General features: G+C 36.1%; 5 protein-coding genes across 5 annotated transcripts; 2 read left to right on the top strand and 3 right to left on the bottom strand.

Moving 5' to 3' along the window:
• Window positions 1-383: 383 nt before the first annotated feature.
• LOC104724247 (transcription factor MYB108-like) lies at window positions 384-2,914 on the bottom strand. Its single transcript, XM_010442740.2, has 3 exons — window positions 2,593-2,914; window positions 1,721-1,850; window positions 384-1,368 (listed from the first exon to the last, which is right to left on the bottom strand). The coding sequence occupies exons 1-3, from the start codon at window positions 2,750-2,752 to the stop codon at window positions 681-683; spliced, it is 978 nt and encodes a 325-aa protein (XP_010441042.2). The 5' UTR covers window positions 2,753-2,914; the 3' UTR covers window positions 384-680.
• Window positions 2,915-12,989: 10,075 nt separating this feature from the next.
• On the top strand, window positions 12,990-15,730 carry LOC104724169 (pyruvate dehydrogenase (acetyl-transferring) kinase, mitochondrial). Its single transcript, XM_010442647.3, has 6 exons — window positions 12,990-13,751; window positions 14,101-14,347; window positions 14,455-14,635; window positions 14,725-14,872; window positions 14,968-15,184; window positions 15,323-15,730. Exons 1-6 carry the CDS (start codon window positions 13,503-13,505, stop codon window positions 15,379-15,381), a joined length of 1,101 nt encoding a protein of 366 aa, XP_010440949.1. The 5' UTR covers window positions 12,990-13,502; the 3' UTR covers window positions 15,382-15,730.
• A 53-nt stretch (window positions 15,731-15,783) lies between these two features.
• LOC104723998 (DEAD-box ATP-dependent RNA helicase 40) lies at window positions 15,784-20,853 on the top strand. Its single transcript, XM_010442475.3, has 8 exons — window positions 15,784-16,080; window positions 16,489-17,636; window positions 17,735-17,929; window positions 18,179-18,247; window positions 18,343-18,612; window positions 18,708-19,058; window positions 19,155-19,432; window positions 19,518-20,853. The coding sequence occupies exons 2-8, from the start codon at window positions 16,500-16,502 to the stop codon at window positions 20,593-20,595; spliced, it is 3,378 nt and encodes a 1,125-aa protein (XP_010440777.2). The 5' UTR covers window positions 15,784-16,080; window positions 16,489-16,499; the 3' UTR covers window positions 20,596-20,853.
• On the bottom strand, window positions 20,806-22,012 carry LOC104724089 (fatty acid elongase 3-like). Its single transcript, XM_010442568.3, has one exon. The coding sequence runs from the start codon at window positions 21,729-21,731 to the stop codon at window positions 20,901-20,903; it is 831 nt and encodes a 276-aa protein (XP_010440870.1). The 5' UTR covers window positions 21,732-22,012; the 3' UTR covers window positions 20,806-20,900.
• Window positions 22,013-22,498: 486 nt separating this feature from the next.
• LOC104723861 (fatty acid elongase 3-like) lies at window positions 22,499-23,534 on the bottom strand. The gene has a single exon (XM_010442377.2). It carries the CDS (start codon window positions 23,493-23,495, stop codon window positions 22,599-22,601), a length of 897 nt encoding a protein of 298 aa, XP_010440679.1. The 5' UTR covers window positions 23,496-23,534; the 3' UTR covers window positions 22,499-22,598.
• Window positions 23,535-24,121: the final 587 nt, after the last annotated feature.

The raw sequence follows: 24,121 nt of genomic DNA, 5'->3' as shown, positions 1-24,121 counted from the left end.
TGTCTTCTTTTGAACCCAAAGAAAGGCTTTCACACTCACACACACACTAGTTCATTTTATTTTCCATATACATGCTCTATAGACATAGTTCCTAAAAAGTGATATCACTTGGATTATCCGTTTTCTATAGTACCAAAGTCATTATGATATATCTTTTAAAAATATTTTATGATGTCTTTATTTTGTTTGTTTGTGTCATATCTTGGGTTAAATATTAAACATGGTGGAACCAATTATGAGCTTCGTCGTTAGAATATTAATAATTAAACGAATAACGTTAAATATTATGTTTCCATTGAGGAAAATACTCAATCTATAGTGTGAAAACAGGATCAATTATTTATGTTTATTGTATACTAGCTCCCACCGACGAATGAGTTATATTTTCTTATAATTAAATCTAGATTATTTTCATATGAATTATCCACAAAATATCATTACAATCCCAAAGAAACGAAACAAAACCAAAACCAATCAAATTTAGCGCTTTGTTAAAACGCCATGATATATATGATCAAGCTTGGAATAAAAAAGCTGATCTCATATATCCTAATATAATACTATCGTGAACACATTCTTTGTCTTTTAATTATTCCCTTACAACAAATTCCTTTCACACGTATACTTAAGTGTATAATTAATTAACTTAAAACGATTTCTAATCGTTTCTTCTATATTCATCAGAAGCTACCATTATTGTTGAGCTGTTGTTGCTGCTGCTGCTGTAGGAACCAGAAGTCTTCATCACTTTCTCCAATGTTCCATAAACTGTCTGAAGAGGAAGCAGCACCATTAATGTTTTCAAACCAGTTGAGGTTGCTTTGCTCTTGCATAGCCGTTAGATCTTCGTCCAATAATCCACTGTAATCGAAATAATTCTCCGGTAATAACTGTGGACCCACCATATTCTGATCCGGATAATAACTATTCCCCATTTGACCCGAGTAGTATTCCGGGTTCGGGTTTGAAGCGCTGTAGTACTCCGTCAAGTCTGACACCGGAGACACTGCCACGCTGGAATTTTCTGGCGTGATGTAATCGTTGTTGCTCATTACACCAAACTGTTGTCCCATGTTGTTGTTGTAGTCATAATTCATGAATTGATTGTTAGAGGTTGTCATGCAAGATGACGTGCCGGCTGATCCCGTGGTGTTGGTGGTTGTGGTGGTGGTGGCTGCTGCGGAGGCTGAGGCGGATTGGATCCTCTCGACTAGCCGAGGCATCCATAAGTACTTCATTGTGTCTTTGAATTGTTGGCTGTTCACATCACATTTCAACTGTTTTGCATGTTTTTGCACCCGTGTTCTCCAGTAGTTTTTGATCTCGTTGTCCGTTCTCCCCGGTAAATATTGTGCGATTTTTGACCATCTATCCATCAATATAACAAAGAATAAATTAACGCTTATAAACAAATCATGGTGATAATCAAATTCTTATTTTCTTGTCGTCAATGACATTATTATTGATTTGTATATCTCAGTATCATATATGTATGTGGTGTCTTTTATCCATCAACATCGACATGATTTGATATTTTCCCCTATACCCTATTAATCTATTATAGTTCTGATGCAAAATTATATGTAAAAAAAAAAAAAAAAAAAACAGATTCAATCCATTTAAATAAAATTCATCGACTAGTATAAAGAAAATATTATTTGGAAAAGATGATATATTAATAGAGGATATATATTCTTATTTATTATTTTGTGAAACATACCTATTGCCCCAACGGGAATGAAGTTCGAGGATCAAGAGTTGTTCTTCGAGTGTAATGTTTCCACGGCGGACATCAGGGCGGAGATAGTTTAACCACCGCAGTCTACAGCTTTTACCGGTGCGTTGGAGTCCTGTTTCATTTGTAAAAGTACATATGATGATTAATTTACAGGTCGGTCATGTCTACGTATAGTATGATGATTTTATACGGAAGAAACTCATTATAATAATTGTTTCATTTTCGGTAAAGTTATATCTATAAATTCCCCCGCAACGAATGAACCGTATATATTATGATGCAAATTGTCCTAAAGGGTCTTTTTCTTCAGCAAGCTTTCTCCCATTGAGTTAGTGCTCTTCCCTTATAGATGATCATTAATTCGCATTAGTTCTTCTTTTATTTTCACCCATTGAATAACCAAATTTGGATATTTTATTCAAATTTGAGATGGTTAATAATTGAATCCATTACTAAAATATCTCTCACTCAAAATCATGGATACTTTATTTATTCGTATGAAATTATTTTTAGAAATACGAAGAAGACGAGAAAGAGAAAACATGAGAGGTTTGCACTTTTTGATTCATACCTATGAAGGGTCTTTTCATCTATGCATATAAAGAAAGAAACCATTTTCGGATTATTATTTTTTCTAAAAACTATCTTTAAAAATAGTAAAGGTTGGGCGATTTAAAAGAAAAAAAAACACAATCACACATGGTGATTGAAACATGAAAAGGATTGAACAAAAAGCAATAAATTTATTATGTTATGCGACTTGTTCTTTGTCTCTTTATGCTTAAAAAGATGCTCATGGAAGTGGAACATACATATATACAACTATATCTGTATATGAAAATAATATATCATACCTGCGCAACGAGAAAGAGAGTTCCATCGACCTTCTCCATTAGTAGCAATGTAATTCATGAGCTTAAAATCTTCTTCAGCGGTCCAGGGACCTCTCTTGAGGTCCATTTCGTCTTCCATGTTGTTGTTGTTGTTCTTTGAGCTTCTTCCTTTGTCATCCATAGATACACACAGAAGAGACCCACAAAAGAGATTATTCAGCAAAGAGATTGAGACTTTCTACTTTTTTTTCTTTGTGGTTTTGCGAAGAGAGAGAGGTAGAGAGAGAATTTTTTTTTTTGGTGTTATGTGTAGATAGAGAAAGGATGAGTTTTGAATGCACAAGAAAAAGAGAAGTTGTGGGTTTTTATAGAAGAAAAAAAAGATGATAATTTTCAATTTTTCTTTTCATTTTTAAAATTATTTGGAACATGTGCGAAGAAGGGAATAGACAGCCGTAATATAGGAACTATATGTTTATTGATTTAATTATTTATAACTTTGTACTCCTTAATTCTGTTTCTAAGCTTCTTTTTCCTTAAGATTTTATTTCTTTAACTTTTAAAATTCGTGAAGGATAATCGAATGCGGGTAGTCCACTTGGCTGAAAATTATTCTCTTTAATTATCGGAGGTAAGTCTTTGTATTCAAAGTTTATCATGTCCTTAAAACCCATAATGATTTTTTTAACCATTGAACCACTATGAATTATATCTCTTTAATTGAATATATCTCTTTAAAAAAATACATTGAGTCCATTCTTTTTCTTTTTTAACTAAACATAAAAATAAATTTTATTTTTATTTGCATGCATGTTTACGACTAAGCCAACAATAAGGCTAAATTTTTTTACAGTTATTTCAGTTTTGTTTATAACAAAGCAAATAAAGATGTTATTTTATTCTGTCATGTTGATAGAATAAAACTCAATAAAAACCTTAATCTAAGATCAACATACCCGTAAAGGCCAAAAGAGTTTTTAATTTCCTCTTGTTACTTGGTTTGGTGAAAAATTACCCTATCGTCTTTAGTTAATACCCTCTATATCAAAATAAAAGAGGTACTACTAGTTAAACGTATATCAAATAAGAGACATTGCAAAATTAATCTAAAATCTATATATCATAATTAATAGTCTAAACAGTATTAAAAACGGATGAAGTGTTAATACTACTAGAAGTCTATAAGTAGAAAAAGAGGCCGTCCAGATAAAATATCAGTTTAAAGGAATAATTAGCAAAGAGTTATTTATCACTTAGCACTTAAAATTAAGCACTGAGTTTTAAAAGTTGACCCGCTGACTTTCCACTCCGTGCGTAAAAATAACTCTGTTTCCGTTTTCTAATTTCTATTGAATTTTTTGGTGTCAAATAATCAATATGTTTATTTCCTTTTATGGATTTCTAATTTATTCAAACAAGTTGCAAAAAAATATATGTATATATTCCCCCTTTTCCTTTGTTAAGTTTCTCCACTTCCCCCTTATTTCTTCCAGTTCTTATTTGACCATAAAAAGTCCGAATTCATTTTACACAAGAACCACGCACTCTACAGCCCCGAAATTTATATAATTGTTTTCAAAATAGTTCAACTGATCCCCATGTAGGTTTAGATTTCATTGTGTTACTACTTACTTGTATATGTCTTTTGAAGATAATTAGAGTTCGAAAGATTATGTATGCGAGGTGAAGAGATTTTCACCAGAGATCTTTTTTCCAGTGAAGGTTCTTAAGAGGTAACCAATATTTTTTGACACTGAAGTAACGTATTATATATAATTTGATATATCGTGCGTGTATTATATTACTTTGGCTAAGTTGTGTATGTATCAGAAGACAAAAGTGGAAATGTCTACGTATCACACGTCCTTTCGATAATGTCTTTTTTTTTTGGTTAAAAGTTTTCTTTTCTTTTCAAAGTTTGTAAATATCAAAAGGACAAGTTGATATGGTTAACTTAGATATAATAGTGAACTTTGGTATAATCTCACTTTAAGTAGTTGAAACTTGAAAGCTCTCAAGCCTTCATCCACGATTCATTTGGATGAGTACTACTCGAATTTCTGACATATATATATGCATTACGTTTACATATATGTACATATACCTCCGCCTGCCCACAGGGTTTAGAATATACCGTAGATAATATCTCTAAGCTAATATCACTGTATCATAGATTATACGCCATGCAATCATGCATCTTTATATGCAATATGCAGCATATTTTGACATGAATGATATGATAAATTTATATTTATAATGGTGTTGTTTTTAGGCGTTGTTTGTCATAGTAATTGTTTTTTATTAATTGTTTCGCTTTTTCGTCAAATTGTGATATTAATTATTTATTTGATCGTATCAATGGCTAACGAAACCAATATGTGTGAATAACTCTTTCTATAATATACTGTAGCATGACTTATTCCAACAAACGTGTAACGTAATACACAAATTATGAGATTAATCGACATTATATAAATATAGGACCACTCTCTAATAAACCCCACGCTCAAAGCAACTACACTAATTGCTGTAGTTAATTAAACATCATTTACTACGCTTTTGTGTGCACCATAATGTAAACTTAACCTACTACTAAACGACGCCGAACTAATTAATATATGCATCAACTTGTCAACTAGGTGATATATCAACTGGTTTTGCTTATCAAGCTAAATGTTGAAAAAGACATAACAAGCGATTTATCAAATCCTGCTTACTATGGATTTGAAATGTACGGTGATGCACTATATACTGAAACCCACTTAAACTGTAAGTTATGGTGTTTGATAACTATTTTATTATTTCATAGAGGTGTAAATCTTTGAAACCCTGTGTATCTTTCGATTAAGACGTATAAAGTCATTCAGATGCACAAAAAACTTGAATTGTACAATCTTCTTTTAAGCCACAGACCACTGTAATCTGATATATATGTACAAAAACTACTATGTCACAAACCTTGAAAGTTAGTTTGCATTTTGGTATGAGTTTTCCCGGCTATATACTTGGTATCCAAATCTTTCCAAGTTTCTTCAATTTACTGGTCACTCAGTCATAATATAGTTTGTAATGGTTCTATAGTTTGAAATTACCCTTTTTCAGAGGCAACTCTATTCGAACTCTAATCGATCCAGCTAAATCGAGTTTATGTAGTTTGGATTGGCGGCTCAACTGTAATCTAATATTTTCTGGTCGCTTAGATAATGTATTTGTAAATTCTGATTCTCCATTACCCCAAAATACAAATAAGAATACATATATATATATGCTCATTATGCGCATACGACTTTTAACTTGACAAAAAAAAAGATAAATTTTTGGTGGCACAGACATCACGTGTTCCACTATAAAGTAAAATATGTAAAAACAATTTGTTTTAGCTCCACACATGTCTTTCTTTTAGGAACCACATCTTATATTAAAAATTCGTCTACAAAACCAAATAATTAGTTTTTCCCTAATTGAATTATACTATGGACAACTATAGTTTTTTTGTAATAAAGAAAATAAAAAACTTTTAAAATTTCAGTTAGAATAATTTTTGCAAGTATCAAATGTTTGGAATATATATATATATATATGAATCTAGAAATTATATATAAGGCCAAATTATAAGATGAGAGCATATATGTAAATACATATATCCTATCATCTGTCGCTTGCTGTATTAATTAATTAAATTTCATCGCTCTTGAGTAATACAACAATTTTAGCAGCTATATATATATAACCTATAAAAAAAGTTATTCTAGAGACAAATGATTAAAGATCCGTCCATAGTATTTTACTGTATTTGATTTTTCGTTTGATATTAATATGCTTAAAAATAGCTTCTTTCTTGATGAAGTATGATAATCAATGGTTGGTTGTGAACGCAATTGTAAAATGTTTTGGACTCGATCGATATGTATATGGTAGTAGTTACATACAAATAATGATTGTATCATTCTTTACATAACTGATATGTAACATGTTTAGACCGGTCCTAATATTTCTTAAAAATTAAAACCCTATGTGAATATCAACAAGAAAAGCAAATTCAACGTGAAAACTCCCATCGATCTATATACTATTACGTTAATAATTCAGTAGCATAGACAGAACTCTAGACGGATTTGGAAAAGTTATCGGTCCCCATTTTGGGGTAAGTCGAAACGGGAAACTGTAAAGAACTTTTAGAAAGTCCAAATAATACTATTTTTATAAAGAAAGAATAGTAGCCAATACATTGAGCATACATATCTGACACGTCGCCACTTACATACATCTGATATTAATCTTTTTCTTCCAAAACTTGTAAGTTTTGAACTCTTATTATGATTGGTTGGTCGATATCATAATCTGATTAATGAAATATAATTTTTTTAAAAGAGGTAACAAAGTGTACTTGGTTTTCATAAGTTATGTGATTAGGCCAAATTGTGAAACAATAAACAATGTGCCAAAGAATATTTGTGGGCATCATTAGTAGGCACAAATCCAAAGGAACCAGCTAGAACCACACACCCACACGCTCGCATACATCCATGTATTCATGTATACAGGTATTTGTCTTATATATAAATATTAAGCTTTTTATTTTAATAAATTTTGGCCGCAATAAACAAGTTATATGGTCAACAATGTCGCAAACAAGTCCAAGAAATTGAATCTTAGTAAGGAAATGCTTTTTCTTTTCCCTATACAACAAAGATTTAAGTATTTGAACAAAACCGAAGTAGTGTGAACAGATAAAACTGCAAATTTTGAAAAAGAGTGAGAGGCTAATTTTTTTTTTTAATCTAGAAAGTGATGTAATTCATATTTGATGGCATCAGAATTTAGAAAACTCAAATCTATACTACTAAAAATAACAGTAACGAATGTTAAAAAAAAAAAAAAAAATGTTCAGCGCGCGAAATGATTTGCATTCCAATATATCGTTTCCGGTTATCTGTAACAAAACTTAAACATGTCTTGGTAGCTAAGATTTATTATTTTTTATAACATCAGCAGAGCTAATCATAGTCTCAAAACAGTTTTTCAAGATTTTTTTTATTACAATCTCTAACAGTATGATGACACGTACAAAACATCTTTAACAAAAAAAATAAAGACACGTACAAAACATTCAAATAAACTAGCGTTACCCCCCCCCCCCCCCCCCCCCTAAAGTCATATTTTTGTCGTCCGATGAAATTATCTGATTACACTTTTTTAACGTGTATTTAACTCTTTCGTTTTAGCGTAGAGGTCAGATTAACAAATTTTATCAAATATCTTAATCACGAGTTAAATAATGTAATAAAACCACGTACGTAGTAATGTAATCAGAAGAGCACGAATCTCGCATTCTTAATTGATGAAGTTAATAACTTAGTGTATATAACTTAATGTCTTAGTTTACACAAAAGTCCAAAACACACGGACCAACAGGCCATCAAAGTTTTTACTAAATCTTAATAAAATAGATTTATTGGTCACTCCACAATTCCAAATCTTGAATATTCTCTTACGTGTGTTGGTTAATACGAGGGCATCTGTTTTCAGGACCACTTTCGCATATAATTAACACACATCACACCACAACTTTTTTTAATCTTATTTAAAGTAACATACAAAGAGAATGAAGATGGGTTATAAGATAAGATTAATCTGAAAATGATTACACCTAAAATTGCATATGAAATTGACGACAACGATCGATGGTGAGATTGTTCCAGAAATATGTATAGAGATACATATTAAAATATCATGAAGTGTACGTCGTTAGTTTGTTTTTGCTTTTGCATCTAAAAGAGTTTACGTCCTACTCCGACCTAAGCTCGGCTAATCCAAACGGCGGGTTACTAGAGAAACTAGTATTGTAGCTGCCCGCGCGCTTTGGTTCCGAATTAAGTGTGGAAATTAATATATATTCTCATCATTTTTTTTAGCAACTATATTCTCTTAATAGGTATCATGTATTGTTTGTTAATCTGGTGTTTATAGAATACGTGCAGATTTTTCTATAAATTTAGATATTTATATTGGTAATAGAATATTTTTTTCTTTTTCTTTATAATAGTAATAGTTATGATTATTAGCTGAGATATATGAAAGTTATATTTGAAAAAGACAGGCGAATGTAGTTTGAAGTCTAGATTCAATGGCCCTTTACACATACAAAGTCCTCCCTGAACAATGACAGCCCTTTTGAGTTTCCATCATTTTTTATTTTTATTTTGTATATTTTTAAAGACATTTTTCTTTTAAATAAAATGAACTTCGAAGTTGTGACTTAACATTCAGAACGCTTATGCTTGGTATTAACTATTAGCCATTGTTATACCATTGAATATGAGAGTGAATATCATCAAACCCTTTGTGCGTTTGTTTGCTTTTAGAGGTGTGTTCTTCCCTTTCTGTGAGATTTTTGTAACCCTAGATGAGTTTTATTTTTGGCGAGAAAATAAAATAAAATTTAAACGCATGTTTGTATGTTCGTATTATATATTTGTAATTTGTTTATATTTTTCCATTGAATTATATCTATACCTATATGGTTCATCATTAATATTTTTTTTAGTTTTTTCTCACTCGCGTAAATACTAAAATTGCCTTTCTCATATGTCACACACTGTATACTTTTTTTGGTCGACATGTTTCTTCGTACATTTTTTCCAAGATGACTCATAAAGTGTACTATAGCTACATAGTAGATTAGCAATTTGACATTCTTTATGTGCACCATAACAAAAGAATGTGTACAGTAGAGCACCACAATGTATTATTTACTGTAAGATACGTACGATAGTTAAATTACATAGGTTTGTTACTGACGCAAGTGGTCATAGACTCATAGTTGTTCATACATGACTTCTTTCCATTGCAAGATATTTGATACTTGTTGCCTTAATTGATCTTTTAATTAACCTATATAACTCTATTTCTACTTGAATTGTTTCTGTATCATGATTCATGAGTGTACATCACGTACGTGAATTGCTCGTGTATCATGTGTAAAACAAAGATTCGAACTTCAGATACTATGAGGTTGAAGGAACTACATCTCCTAGAAACCAGTTTAATTAGCTAGTTTCCTGTGGATGATAATTTGAAAAAGAAAGAAAAGGAGATAAAATTTTCCCGCTAGTCACGCTTCTGATCATCGGGGTATGACTCAATTGGATTAAGGGCCGCAAAATTAGAAGTTTAATTAATGAAACTATATATATATTTTTTGGAATAAACAATTTTGTGTTGAAAATATGGTAGGATGTAGGGGAAGTAAAATTCCATTATTAATTGATTTGAAGTGGACTAACTAAACGACTCATATTGACAATTATATTACTTATTTTGAACAACTACGTACTTTTCATTTTTTAACATTTCATTATTGTTATTTAAAATACACCACCATCTACGGTTTCACATTTTCGATAGATTTTCTAGTTCGGGAGCTCGACATTTAATTCCACTTCAATGTATGGCTGTAAGAAGCCCGTAGAGTACCAGTTTCCAATCTTTTTATAGTTTTGGGGTTGACAAAAAAGAAAAGAAAAAGAGAGTTTTAAGGATTAAAGGTTTATATACCGGCGAAATGAAATCAAATTAAACCAATAATTCGATCAAAACGTTTATATTATACGCTTAAATGAATTAATAGTGATAGTGGTGTCGTGTTATACGTGAAAATAGAAAACAAAAAAAATTGTCTGTATCATCAGTCTAAATTTACAAAAGAGCTTCACAATAATTATAGGAACGTTGACTGTTAATGAATAATTATATGAGGGTGAAAATTTTGTATTTGTAGTAATCTACATAGTCAATCGGTTAGAAGCTTCTAATCCTAATTAATTTAAGTTTACTTTCATATATTTAATTATGTGAATTTATATATATTGACGCACGTTTAGTAAAATTTAACGAGAAGATGAAATGTTAATGTAGATGTGAAAGCAATTATCCGAAGTTATATAAATAATGAAAGAAAACAAAGCTAATAGGGAACATAAAGTAATATTTAGGATTTTAAGTAGCTTCAAAATTAGTATTATAAGCAATTTGGTTTCCTCCGAAGTGGAGAACACAAGTGCTTGTTGATTATTAGTATTACTTTTCTCTCGTCTTTTCTCTCTATGCTTCGCAAAAGAAACATGTTGTTTGTTTAAAGACAAACATTTCTGTCGTTAAACCCAATTTTGTTTTCATTTAGAATGCTATAATACTTTTGTTTTTTTTTTCTTTCTCACATATATTTTTCCCCAATTCAAAAAGCTATATCTTAGTTAATTAAACATTATATAGAAAAAAAACCTATATGTGCAAGATGGCTTTTAAAACAATGATGATGATCAATACCATATGTGATTTGTTCTCTCTAGAGGATGTACTCTATAATAATTAATATACCATCAAGTAGCAAATAACAATTAGCATTTTCCATTCGTGTTTGACCAAATTGCGGTATATAAATATTGTATAACTACTTTGAATTTTAGGATCAGAAAAATCCTTAAGTAAAGAAATTAATAAGAAGTAGTAAAATACCAAATAATTTCCTTGTTAAGCACCCAAATGTATATTGCTGAACTTCCCATACTCTTATTAGTTACTACACATATATAAGAGAGCTAGCTAATAAACAATATACACACATGTGGGACATAACCGAGGCTCGACAGTATTCATCTCGGATTGAACCTAATAGGAATATTATTTTTATGTCTAATATCAATATCGGATCTTAGAAATAGTTTGATAAATTTTGACCTGTGTAACCTGATTTGATATGTATTGAATATTAATCAGTTTGACGTACGTGTCCCCGGTCAAATTAGTCAAAGAGCTATACGAGTTAAAATCACAACCCACTCGTGCGTTTTGTAGTCTCTTCAGTTCTGTCTTCTCTTTCTTTGTTGACAAGTCAACAACGGAAGCGTTAATCCAAAGCCCTTAAAAATGAACGTACTTTACATTATTTAATTGTCACAAGTAAGTGGTTAGTCCAGCTAAATCCCTTTTAATCCTGTTTCACGATGATTATAATAAGGTATGGTTGAATAGAAGTTTTCTACAAGTTTCTAGGTCTTCGTTACATGTTTATTAATTTACTATTGTTTGGTTCGAAGTCAAATATTTAATTTCATTGTTTAACATAAAATGTACGATTTCCATCAAGTAGTTATAGAGCCAACAAGTTATTTGTCAAACAAGAGTTTTAGCGTAGAAATATAAAAAAACTTCAGTCAGAACCCACTTTTATTTTTAAAATACGGATCATGAAAGATATTTGAAATGAGATGGTAACATTTCGTAGTCAAAGTCGAAAGCAAATTTACTTAAATGAGTAACTTGTCCTAAGCAAATAAGTCTTATAGATGAGTTCATTAATCGTTAAAAATAGAAAACTATAAATATCAAACTAGTGTAGTTTAGCGGGGTTATTTTTAAGTTCGATTTTTTTTGTAGAACATTCTTCGCTAATGTGGACTTCAGATGATGTATTAATTTGAATTTCGTCCAACAAAACCTCGTACCGAGGGAACAATAAAAAACGGTAGAAAATGGAGTGAACAAGTCAAAGATAAACAAGCATGCAGAAGCAGAAGTAACAAATTAACAAAATATGAATAAAATAGATTAAGGTCAATGATATATTAAAACATCGTCGTTTCAAACAATTGAGATTCGGGGAAGTCGGTAAGATATTGAAGTCAAACACAAACTCTTTTGTTGTGTTGTTCCAAAAGAAACAAAACATTTGTTTGAAACTTCAAATTGGGACTCCTCTCCAGTCTACATCTTAGGCATGCTTATGAGTTTGGCCCAAGACTTTGTTGCCCTAGCTACAAAAACTGTGAATTACATGGGATAAAGAACTAATTATATTTTCCTTTATTTCGGAAGTAATACTTTATTACAACATGTAATTTACAAATTTTGATTTACATTAAATCAAAAAACCAAAAAATCAAGTCTAAACACTAAACTATAAAAACTTGTTGTATGGCTTATTATTATAATCAGACTTAGTATTAAATCTTAATTATAAGAAAATGGTCCTATATAATATCGATTAAGTGTACCCTTAAACTCCCTACTCTCTAAAACCTTTCCTCCAAACTGCTAAACCCAAAAAGCTTTGTACGACTCTGTACTTGCGTTTAAATTTGAGAAAACCCTTTTCATCATTAGAAAAAGAAGAAAAAAAAATTAGTGAAAGAGGGATTGGAATATATTGGGCCTTTAGGGCCTTATATCAAAAGAACGGGTCGGGAGCCTTTTGGATATCTACTTACTTCTTTTCAAAAAGAGACAAAGAAACCGTGTAGTTTTTTATGAGAAAGGACGACGACACATTATTATATATATCTATCGAACGACATGTTGTTTTGGATCTCAGCCTTTTAGCCATCCATGTATATATGTCCCATGTGGACTTGTGGATAGGGTAGAGATCCTTTCTAAAAAAGTCTTTGATATTTATATCTGTTTGATTCACATCCTTTTCTCAATCAATAACTATTGTTTTTTTTTCTTAACACGAACTAAATATTATCTACTGACACTATTTATAAATAAAAAAGAACTTTGTACCAAAAATAAGTAAATACTAAAAAAAAAAGATAGAGATTATTCCAAAAAGAGCCAGTACGCACTACCACACAACTTCAAATAGTAAAAATCGTAACACATGAAAATTAGCGGCCAAAAAAAAAAAAAAAAAAAAGAAAAACATAAACCATATTAGTATTAAGCATAATTAAAACACGATTATAATCTCAGCCTTTGCTGATTCCCAAAGGCAAAAAAGCCAATCCTCTCTTCTCTGTTTCTCTGGATGTCCAACCATCTTCTTCGCAGTTTCCGTCAAGTCGATGATAGATAACGTTGCCGTTGGAGAGCGACGATAGGGGTTTGAGTGTTTTCTTTTTTCTTTTTTCCTTTAGATTCCAACGCTTATGGCAGTTAAGAAAGCCTGCGAAATGTTTCCCAAGAATTTGATCGAGGATTTACACAAATGGGGTCGCATGAAGCAAACGGGTGTGAGCCTCAGGTATATGATGGAGTTTGGTTCCAAACCTACTGAGAGGAATCTTCTCATCTCCGCTCAGTTTCTCCATAAGGAGCTTCCGATTCGTGTCGCCAGGCGAGCCCTCGAACTCCAGACGCTTCCTTATGGTCTCTCCGATAAACCTGCCGTTTTGAAGGTGCGCGAATTCTGGGTTTCTGATTTTTGAATTTTAATGATTCTGACTTGAATAGGTTTTGAATTGAATTGAATTGTGGTGGTTGCTTCTTATTAGATTGTTTTTGATTAAATTGGATATTGTAGATTTAAATGAAAAAAGTAGATGTTAGATTCTGTGATTGATTATTTTTTTTAAATCAAGTGATTTTTACAGTGAAATTTTGAATGCCTAGAGAACATTGTTTGTTTTTGTGCAAATCTTTGGAATTGAAACCAGATTTGGCTAATTTTGTTTGACACCTGAAACTCTTCAAGAGGTTTTGTTGTGAATGATGTGTTGTTGTTACATTTTGCTGTTGTTTTTGTAGGTACGGGATTGGTATCTGGAATCATTCAGGGACATGAGAGCATTTCCTGAGATTAAGGATTCGAATGATGAGAAAGAATTCACTCAGATGATTAAGGCTGTTAAAGTGAGGCACAACAATGTGGTTCCCATGATGGCTTTGGGTGTTAATCAGCTTAAGAAAGGCATGAATTCCGGAACTCTTGATGAGATTCATCAGTTTCTTGATCGTTTCTACTTGTCTCGAATTGGGATCCGTATGCTTATTGGTAAGATTTGGTTTTTTTTTTTTTTTTTTTTTTTTGGAAAGGTTTTTGTTTTCTGTGGTTGTTGTTGTTGTGCTGATACTTGTTGACATTTTTAATGGAATTCTCAGGGCAGCATGTTGAGTTGCATAATCCAAATCCACCACTTCATACAGTTGGTTACATACACACTAAGATGTCTCCTATGGAGGTAGCCAGGAACGCTAGTGAAGATGCTCGCTCAATTTGTTTCCGAGAGTATGGTTCTGCACCTGAAATAAACATATATGGGGATCCCAGTTTCACCTTCCCGTGAGTTCAAGTTTATCCTTCTCTTTGTTCTCAAGATTTATTTCATGGCTTTTGTTCTCCCCTAGCAAAATAATGCATCCTTTCTATAGGTATGTTCCAACGCACTTGCATCTTATGATGTATGAGCTAGTCAAGAACTCTCTACGTGCTGTCCAAGAGAGATTTGTTGACTCCGATAGAGTTGCACCACCTATCCGCATTATAGTTGCTGATGGAATCGAAGATGTTACAATAAAGGTCGTTATCCTGTGCTTTCTCTCCTTTCTGTTAAGCGTTTCCATTTTTTGTTGCACTGGTTTAAAACCAACTATTGTTGTGGGTTAATCTTATAGGTCTCAGATGAAGGTGGAGGTATACCCAGGAGTGGTCTTCCCAAAATATTCACATATCTTTACAGTACCGCAAGAAACCCGCTTGTGGAGGAATTGGAATTAGGACCAGCTGATGTTCCAGTGACTATGGCTGGTTATGGTTATGGTCTGCCGATTAGTCGCTTGTATGCTCGATATTTTGGTGGAGATTTGCAGATCATATCCATGGAAGGATATGGTGAGTCCAATACTTATTTGATTTTCATATTTTTCAGATCATATCAGTAAAAGTTTTGACCTGTGTCTCAATGAGCTTCATAAGAAAGATTCAGTTTTGATATATATATATATATGTGTGTATGGTTGGTATGTGCAGGGACTGATGCTTACTTGCACTTGTCTCGTCTTGGAGATTCGCAAGAGCCTTTGCCCTAAGTGAAGCTTCACGTCAGGCAACAAGTGAAGAAAGCTTTGAGTCTTTGACATATTAAATATGGTAGATGAGGGATCTACATTACTCAATTATTTATGCTTTTCTAGTTTCTTTTAATGTACAGACATTTATATCTCTCATTATGCTTTCTTGATTCCTAGACTCAGATTATGGAGATTTTTCCAAGTGAGTTTAATCTCCTCTGATTTGATTCGATTCGATTTTAAACCTTTGTACTTTCTCGGTGCAAATCCCTTTTCTTGTATCCGAATGTCGGCATAACATTATTGGTTTACTTCGATAAAACAGTCATTGAAGAAGGTCCTGTAATTTGACCGGTTATTTGATATTCTTCACTGGTTCAAGTGTTTTTTTGATCTGTTTAAAACTTGAGAGCCAATTTTATGATCCCATCCCAATCTATTAAATTTCTCAAGAACAAACAAAAAAGGATTATAAAAACGTCGTCGTTTTGCGTTGAAGACCGTATTCGGCTTTTCCACTACGACGTCGTGTGACTTCTCTTTTGTCAGAATTCCTTCTCTTTCGTGAACCCCAGCCTCTCTTCTTCTTCTACCATACGCCGAACCCAGCCCCTGTGCTCTCTCTAGTTCCCATCGAGGTCCTCTCTGATTCGCACCTGTGTTTCTTTATTCAACTCTGGCTCACGTAGGCGACGGCAGTGCTGTTTCGTTGTCGATGTAAGTCTCTTTCTTTGTCTCTAGCTCAAACCCTAAATCGTTGCATCCCTTTATGTTTTGATGCTCAGCTATTACTTGTGCAAACTGTCTTCGGGATTCTTCACCTTTGAATCCGTTTTATCAGTTTCTTTATTCGCTTGATTTTGGTATAGTTTCTCTAGTTTGCGGTTGAGATTGTAATTATTATTGGACACGATTGTTTTGAGGTTTCGTGGAAGTAGATTATGTTGAATGGTCTGGTCTGTGCTCGTGAGCTTAGCTTGATTATATCGTTGATGATACATGCCACATAAAGGCTTTGAATGATATAGTGTGAAAAATTAGGTCGAATTATCTAGAATTATGGAAGATGATATCTTTATGTCAAAGCTTTTGTATGGTAACATGAGAGTTTTTGTATGCTTGCAGAGCCTTTGCCTATGGCCACAACAGAAGCTACTCCAGCTTCTGCTGGTCCAAGATATGCTCCAGAGGACCCAACTCTTCCCAAACCATGGAAAGGACTTATTGATGGAAGCACTGGAATTCTATATTACTGGAATCCTGAAACGAATGTCACTCAGTATGAAAGACCTTCTGCGCCTCCTCCAGCTTTGCACGCTGGTGCTCCTCCGCACTCTGCCACAACGCCCAAGCTCGCTCAGATTCCTATACCTTCTTCAGGACAAGGTCACCAAGCTCAGCACGAACAAGCAAAACATGTTGGTCACGTGTCTCAACAGCATGGTTTACAACAACAGCCACAGCAATTTCCGTCCCAACATGTAAGACCCCAATTGATGCACCAGCAGCAGCAGCATCCGGGCCAGCAAATGTCTCAACAATCAGGTCAACAACAGTTTCCCCAACAACAGAGTCAGTCAATGGTCTCGCAGCCACATGGACATCCTTCTGTGCAGTCATATCAGCCAACTTCGCAGCAGCAGCAGCAGCAGCAAGTCATGCAGAATCAGCATTCACAAATGCCTCAGCAGCTGAGCCATCAGTATGCACATCCACAACAACATTACATGGGTTATCGGCCTCACATGCAACCACAAGGGCTTCAAAATTCACATCAGGCACCTCAGGGTGGTCACCAGGGTCAGCAGTTTTCTAGCCAGCAAGAGTACAACTCGTTGGCTCCAAAGAGGGATGGGGATGAGTTCCATGGGGGTAAGAAAGCTGGGTTTTCTCAACCCCATTTGCCAAATTCTGAAGGTTCACCATCTCAAAATGCCCCCTTTGAAGCCAATGCAGCATCACAAAGAACAAATGCAAACTTGTCTATGGCTCAGAAATACAATGGACCTCAAGCAAACATGCAACATCCTGTTGCAGTCACACAGTTTAAACAGCCAGAGGCTAACCTGATTCACCACCAGCTTGGACCTAGGCCTCAAAATCAAATGGACCCGACAATGTTGCACCCGAAGTCTCATACTTCCCCTTTCCAATCAAATAAAACATATGAGAATAATGTACAATCTAGACCTGGGAATGAATCTTATGTTAACACAAGAATGGAAGGGCCGGTTAGGGGTGCCCAACCACATCATCCTGCTGCATTGCCTAAGGTTAGCTACAGATGATCACTTCTCCTATCTGTCTTTTTAAATATTTCTGCCTCACAGTTATTTCTTACGGAAAGAAGCATTTGTAAAATGCTATGCAGGATATAAGGATAGGTGGTGGTCCACCTGCAAATGCTGATCCTGCCATGGGGCAAACAGGGCATGGAACATATGGACACGCTGGTCCAGCTTTTCCACAGAAATCCTTGGCGAGGCCTCATTTTGTCACATCTCCTGATGTTCCTCATCTCTCACCCGTTGAAAGCTACCGGAAACAACATGAAGTCACAACAACTGTAAGTTCATATTTCTTGGTTGCTTTGCTTAACTTGTCAGTTAATTTTTTAAAGCTGTAAATGTGCTGTAATATTTTGCAATTGTTGTTTCAGTGAATGTTTGTCCATAAAACTCTACTGAGAATGTGGGATTGGACGAACTTCAACTGGAATAAGTAATAGCATTTGAGAATAGTGTTAAACCTTGCACTTTTCTCATCTATTCTAGTATGTGTACGGCCTATAAGATATTTTTCCTTTGTTGTGAAGGGCGAGAACATTCCAGCACCATACATTACATTTGAAGCTAGTGGTCTCCCTGCTGAAATTCTAAGAGAGGTCAGTTTTATTATGAACTTTATAAGTGGTGTAGCGACTAGCGTGTAGTTCTTCATATTTCTGGTGGGCTAATGTTTGTATATTTTACTTTCCAGTTGCTTTCTGCTGGATTTCCATCACCAACACCGATCCAGGCTCAAACATGGCCAATTGCTCTGCAGAGCAGGGATATAGTTGCAATTGCAAAAACTGGTTCTGGTAAAACTTTGGGATACTTGATCCCTGCCTTCATTCTTCTACGGCACTGTCGTAACGACTCCCGAAATGGCCCCACAGTTTTGATCCTAGCTCCTACTCGGGAGCTAGCCACACAAATACAAGATGAAGCCCTTAGGTTCGGCCGGTCTTCCAGGATATCATGCACTGTGAGTTTTATTTGAGTCTCTTTGACATTTTTCACCAGGGCTGATAGAGCCTATACTAAATGTTTTTGTTTACGAATCTGTATTCTTGTCAATAGTGTTTGTATGGTGGAGCTCCAAAGGGTCCTCAATTGAAAGAGTTGGAACGAGGAGCTGATATTGTGGTGGCAACTCCTGGGCGTTTAAATGATATACTGGAGATGAAGAAGATTGATTTCCAGCAGGTTTCCCTTCTTGTGCTTGACGAAGCAGACCGAATGCTTGACATGGGTTTTGAACCCCAAATCCGTAAGATTGTGAATGAAATACCTCCTCGGAGACAGACTCTTATGTACACAGCAACTTGGCCAAAAGAAGTAAGAAAAATTGCAAGTGATCTTCTTGTGAACCCTGTCCAAGTTAACATAGGCAGGGTAGATGAGTTGGCTGCTAACAAAGCGATAACACAGGTTATGATCTTCTAAACCATTTTCTATCACTCTTAAGTATTGTTCCACATAACTTGGTGATGACGTTACTGAAGTAAACCCATCCTTATAATGCAGTATGTTGAAGTAGTCCCTCAAATGGAGAAAGAGAGACGTTTGGAGCAAATCCTTAGGTCGCAAGAAAGAGGTTCAAAAGTTATAATATTTTGCTCTACAAAGAGGCTTTGTGACCATCTTGCACGTAGTGTCGGACGTCATTTTGGCGCTGTTGTGATCCATGGAGACAAGTCTCAAGGTGAGAGAGATTGGGTACTTGGCCAGTTCCGAACCGGGAAATCTTGTGTATTAATAGCTACTGATGTTGCCGCCCGGGGACTCGATATAAAAGACATAAGGTTTGTTGTAACAATTCTTGGTATATATTTCTTTGGTTGTTTGTTATGAAGATTCCTTATCTCTGTTCGTGTTATACTACTACAGAGTTGTGATCAACTACGATTTTCCAACTGGCGTTGAAGACTATGTCCACCGTATTGGGAGAACCGGTCGAGCCGGTGCAACTGGAGTGGCATTCACTTTCTTCACAGAGCAAGATTGGAAATACGCGCCTGATTTGATCAAAGTCCTCGAAGGAGCGAACCAGCAAGTACCGCCTCAAGTAAGGGACATTGCAATGCGTGGTGGTGGTGGTCCTGGTTATAGCCAGGATCGAAGAGGTATGGCTAACCGGTTTGACTCTGGTGGTGGTGGTAGCCGTTGGGATTCTGCTGGAGGGTTTGGTGGCCGTGGTGGTGGGTTTGGTGGGCGTGATGGTGGGTTTGGTGGGCGTGAGGGTGGGTTTGGTGGCCGTGAAGGTGGGTTTGGTGGCCGTGAGGGTGGGTTTGGTGGCCGTGAAGGTGGGTTTGGTGGGCGTGAAGGTAGTTTTGGTGGCCGTGAAGGTGGGTTTGATGGCCGTGGTGGCGGATTTGGAACCAGAGATGACTCATTTGGACGTGGCGGGAATCGTGGTCGGGGTTTCACTGGTCCTGATGCTGGTCGTATGAATGTTGGTGGTAGAGGCGGATTTAGTCGGTTTGGCAATAATAATATGGATGGCGGAGGCTTTGGTCGTGGTGGTGGTAGAGGCTTTGGTCGTGGTGTTGGAAGGTTTGACAACAGAAGAGGTAGAAGTCGTAGCAGAAGTCCTGATTTGGTTCGGCCAAGGCGACGTAGCCTGAGCTATAGCCGGAGTAGAAGCCGGAGCCGGAGCTACAGTCGTAGTCGTAGCAGGAGTTGGTCACGTTCAAGGAGTCGCAGCCCTAGACATAGCCGTGACCGTGGTGGTCATAACAGGAGCAGAAGCTATAGCCGTAGTCCTAGTCCGGTTTATGAAAGACGAGATAGACGGCCACGAATGTCTGGGTTTGATATTAAACCACCAATTGAGTCTGTAGTGAACCCGGACATGAATGCGGTTGAAACCGTGGTTCCTACAGCCATGTCTGAGAGACAAGGGAATGGGGTTGTTGAATCGGAGATAGAAGCGGCTTTAGTACGACCAGTGGTTGATGAACCATAAAAGCCAGAACCTCACTGCGGAGATATCACAACTCATCCCCAAATTTTTGGTTATTGATCAGATCCAGCAAATCAGACAGCTGATGCGTCTTCTCAGATTTGTTGGCCGGAGTAACTTTATTTTAATTTTTAAAATTTATTTTTGGTTTCTCATTTTCTTGTTGTATCATGGAGAATTAGTTTGTAATGTATTTGAGAAGAATTCTTATCGTTTATGTAAAAACCTTCTACTGCCTTGAAAAAAATCTGGATTAGAAAATATAGATGAAGAACATGAAATCAAGAGATCAAAACTTCTAAATAATCTTAATCGCCTTTTTGGTGAACCTCATTCGTCTTCTTGACATAGTTCTTAGAATGGAAGTTGGAAAAGAGAGCCAAAAGAGAAGCATTAAACGCAGCGTTGAAACACCAACCCCAAATCCCGGAGCAACCCGACCCGAATAAATGTTCTCGGAGCATCCAACCGGATAACCCGAAACTGAAAACGAACTGAACAATCTGACAATCCGTGACCAACCTCTTCCACTTAGGCCTCGATCCAACGGCGCAGAGGAAGTAGTAACCGTACATGATGACGTGTACCGTCGAGTTCGTCACGAGCGCGACAGGAAACATAGACTGGCGAGTCCGAAGCCAGAGATAACACATGACCACAACCGTCGCGTGGTGGTATACGTGGAGGAACGAGAGCCGTTGGATTGATTTGCCGAGTACGATGAGGATCGTGTCTCCGAACTCGAGGATCTTGGAGAGGTAGAAGACTTGAGCCCAGAAGAAAAGAGGTCCGCTAGGTTTCACGTCGACGGGGAAACAAATCGCGTGGAGGAAACGCGACTTGGGATCTTGAGACGAGGTTGTTGTTACGGAGAGAGTGCAGCCGACGGCCATGATTAAGGAGAGGAGACAGAGGATTAGGCTGTGGACGGCTGTGATTGGTTTGAGAACGCTGGGACTGAGCGATGGGAGCGAATCGATGGCGGATCGGAGGAGGAGTGTGGCGGAGAGGTAAACGGAGACTACGAGAGAGACGAAGAAGACGGTGGAGCCAAGGGTCTCACCTTCGATCCAAGTGAAATTGGCTATGTAAGGGTGGTTAACGAGCCAGTAGGTTAGAGTGGAGGTAAGCGACGCCATTGCCTCCGGTGGATTGAGCGGCGAGGTTTGAAGATATGTTTTGTAGAGAGAGAGGCGAAGGGTTCAGACACTTTACCCCAATCGGCTAATTTACATTAAAGTAGGTCCCATCGAATCATGTCTTTTATACTATTATCTTCATGTTTTGGGATTCGTAACGTTAACGTATATAGTACCATGTTATATGACACAGTTACCATGTTTTTATATCCTAGTATAAATTATTTCACTTATTATGTTTGTTAATGTGTAAATTTTTGAAGACGGGACCGGATTAATTAGGTTAAGGATATTCATAACTTTAATGATTACATTTTTTACTCTATATACTCATTTTGTACACTTAATAATTAAGAAGAATTAAGTTTACGTTTATTCAGCTTCAAAAGTTGAGTAGTTAGGCCACGGCCGGCCGCCGTAGCCTGACCTATAGCCGTAGTCCTATCCAAGTTTATGAAAGACTACTACTACGTCTATATACGGGATAGGCCCATTGTAGCAGCTAGCGGGGTGGCTCTTAAAACGCAGACGAGGGAATTAATTGGGGTTGTCGAGACAGATATATATGTAGAAGAGGCTTTTAGTACGACCAGTGGTTAAACTAAACTAATTATGTTCTAGTAACAACCTTAACTGGTGTATTTGTAGACTAATCTCAAGGTTCAATTCTTGAAGAAACGTTGGCTGGCGAATGCTGTATATATATATATATATATATATCATAGAAAGAAGTATGCAATCAGCTGAGAAGAATCAGACGAACTATGTGACATTTTAATATCTTTTGTCATCTTATTCATGATAAAACAATTTCAAACAATCCCAACATTTTACAACTAGAGTATTCGACAACTCAAAGAGTACAATTTAATCATATTTTTTCGAAAATAATCTAATGGCTTTTCTTGCCCACCTCTCTCCGTTTATAAATATAAAAGTTTCGACCTTATACATAGTCGAGGTTGTCGTCCTCGCATAGTTCTTGGAATGGAAGTTGTAGAAGAGAGCCAAGAGCGAAGCATTAAACGCACCGTTAAAATAAACTCCCCACACCCCGGAGCAACCCGGCCCGAAATAATGCGTTGGGATCCAACCCGCGGTACCTAACCCCAAGCCAATAACAAACTGAACAATCTGACAATTCGTCACCAACATCTTCCACTTGGGCCTCGACCCCACGGCGCATAGGAAGTAGTAACCGTACATGATGACGTGTACCGTTGAGTTCATCACGAGACCGACCGGAAACAGAGATTGGCGGGTTCGGAGCCAGAGGTAGCACATTATCAAAACCGTGGCGTGGTGGTAGACGTGGAGGAAAGATAGCCGGTGGATTGCTTTGTTGAGTATGATGAGAAGTGTGTCCACGAACTCGAGGATCTTGGAGAGGTAGAAGACTTGAGCCCAGAAGAAAAGTGGTCCGCTAGGTTTCACGTCGAGGGGGAGACAGACGGCGTGTACCAAACGCAACTTCGGATCTTGAGACGAGATCAGGGAGAGAGTGCAACCTACGGCCATGATTAAGGAGAGGAAGAAGAGGATGAGGCTGTGGACGGCTGTGATTGGCTTGAGAATGCGGGGACCGAGTGTGGGGAGTGCATCGATGTAGTATCGGAGGAGGAATGTGGCGGAGAGGTAAACAGAGATTACGACGAAGACGAAGGGGACGGTGGAGCCAAAGTTTTCACCTTCGGTCCATGTGAAGTTGGCGATGTAGGGGTGATGCACCAGCCAGTAGGTTAGGGTGGAGTAAACTGATGCCATTATTCCCCGTCGAAGTTAATTTTGGAGGAAGATACGGTACATATATATACACATATTAAATGGAGTGAACCGATACCGTAGCGTCTTCTTGTTTGTTTTGGAACATGGGAGTACAACGATGCCATTGCGTCGTGAATACTCACTCACTCATGCGTCTCGTCCGTTTTACCGGCGCTGATATGGGAGAGAGAAATTAAGGGCTCAGATGCTTAATGACCCAATCGGCTACGATCTATATTCAAGTGGGATAACTTGATGCATTGATTTGTTAATATTTTTAACGTGGGAAGAAGGTACACTATCGTAAGGAAGGAATCATCAATTATATTATCAATCATGCATAACGTGGGAAGGTAATATCGTAAAATTTAGTTATCATCAATGTGATGATCATTAATAATGTTGAGAAAAAGGTTTTAACTTTTAAGGCTTGGAGTTGTCGTTTATAAAAATATAGTAATAAAGAGACTATAGTTTTTTTTTCAAAATTGTTTTGGGCCTGGAACCCAAAATAACAGGCCTTCGCAAGTGTTTTAGTATTATAAATACAAGCAAAGGATACACGACTAAAAAAATATTTTCAGATCAGCTGAATAATCGTGTATTAGAAATGTGATTAGGATGAT

This window comes from Camelina sativa, chromosome 1 (assembly GCF_030686135.1).
Source record: "Camelina sativa cultivar CO46 ecotype springtype chromosome 1, ASM3068613v1".
NCBI lineage: Eukaryota > Viridiplantae > Streptophyta > Magnoliopsida > Brassicales > Brassicaceae > Camelina > Camelina sativa.
The sequence above is the reverse complement of the archived record's forward strand: the minus strand, read 5'-3'. Positions and strand labels throughout refer to the sequence as shown.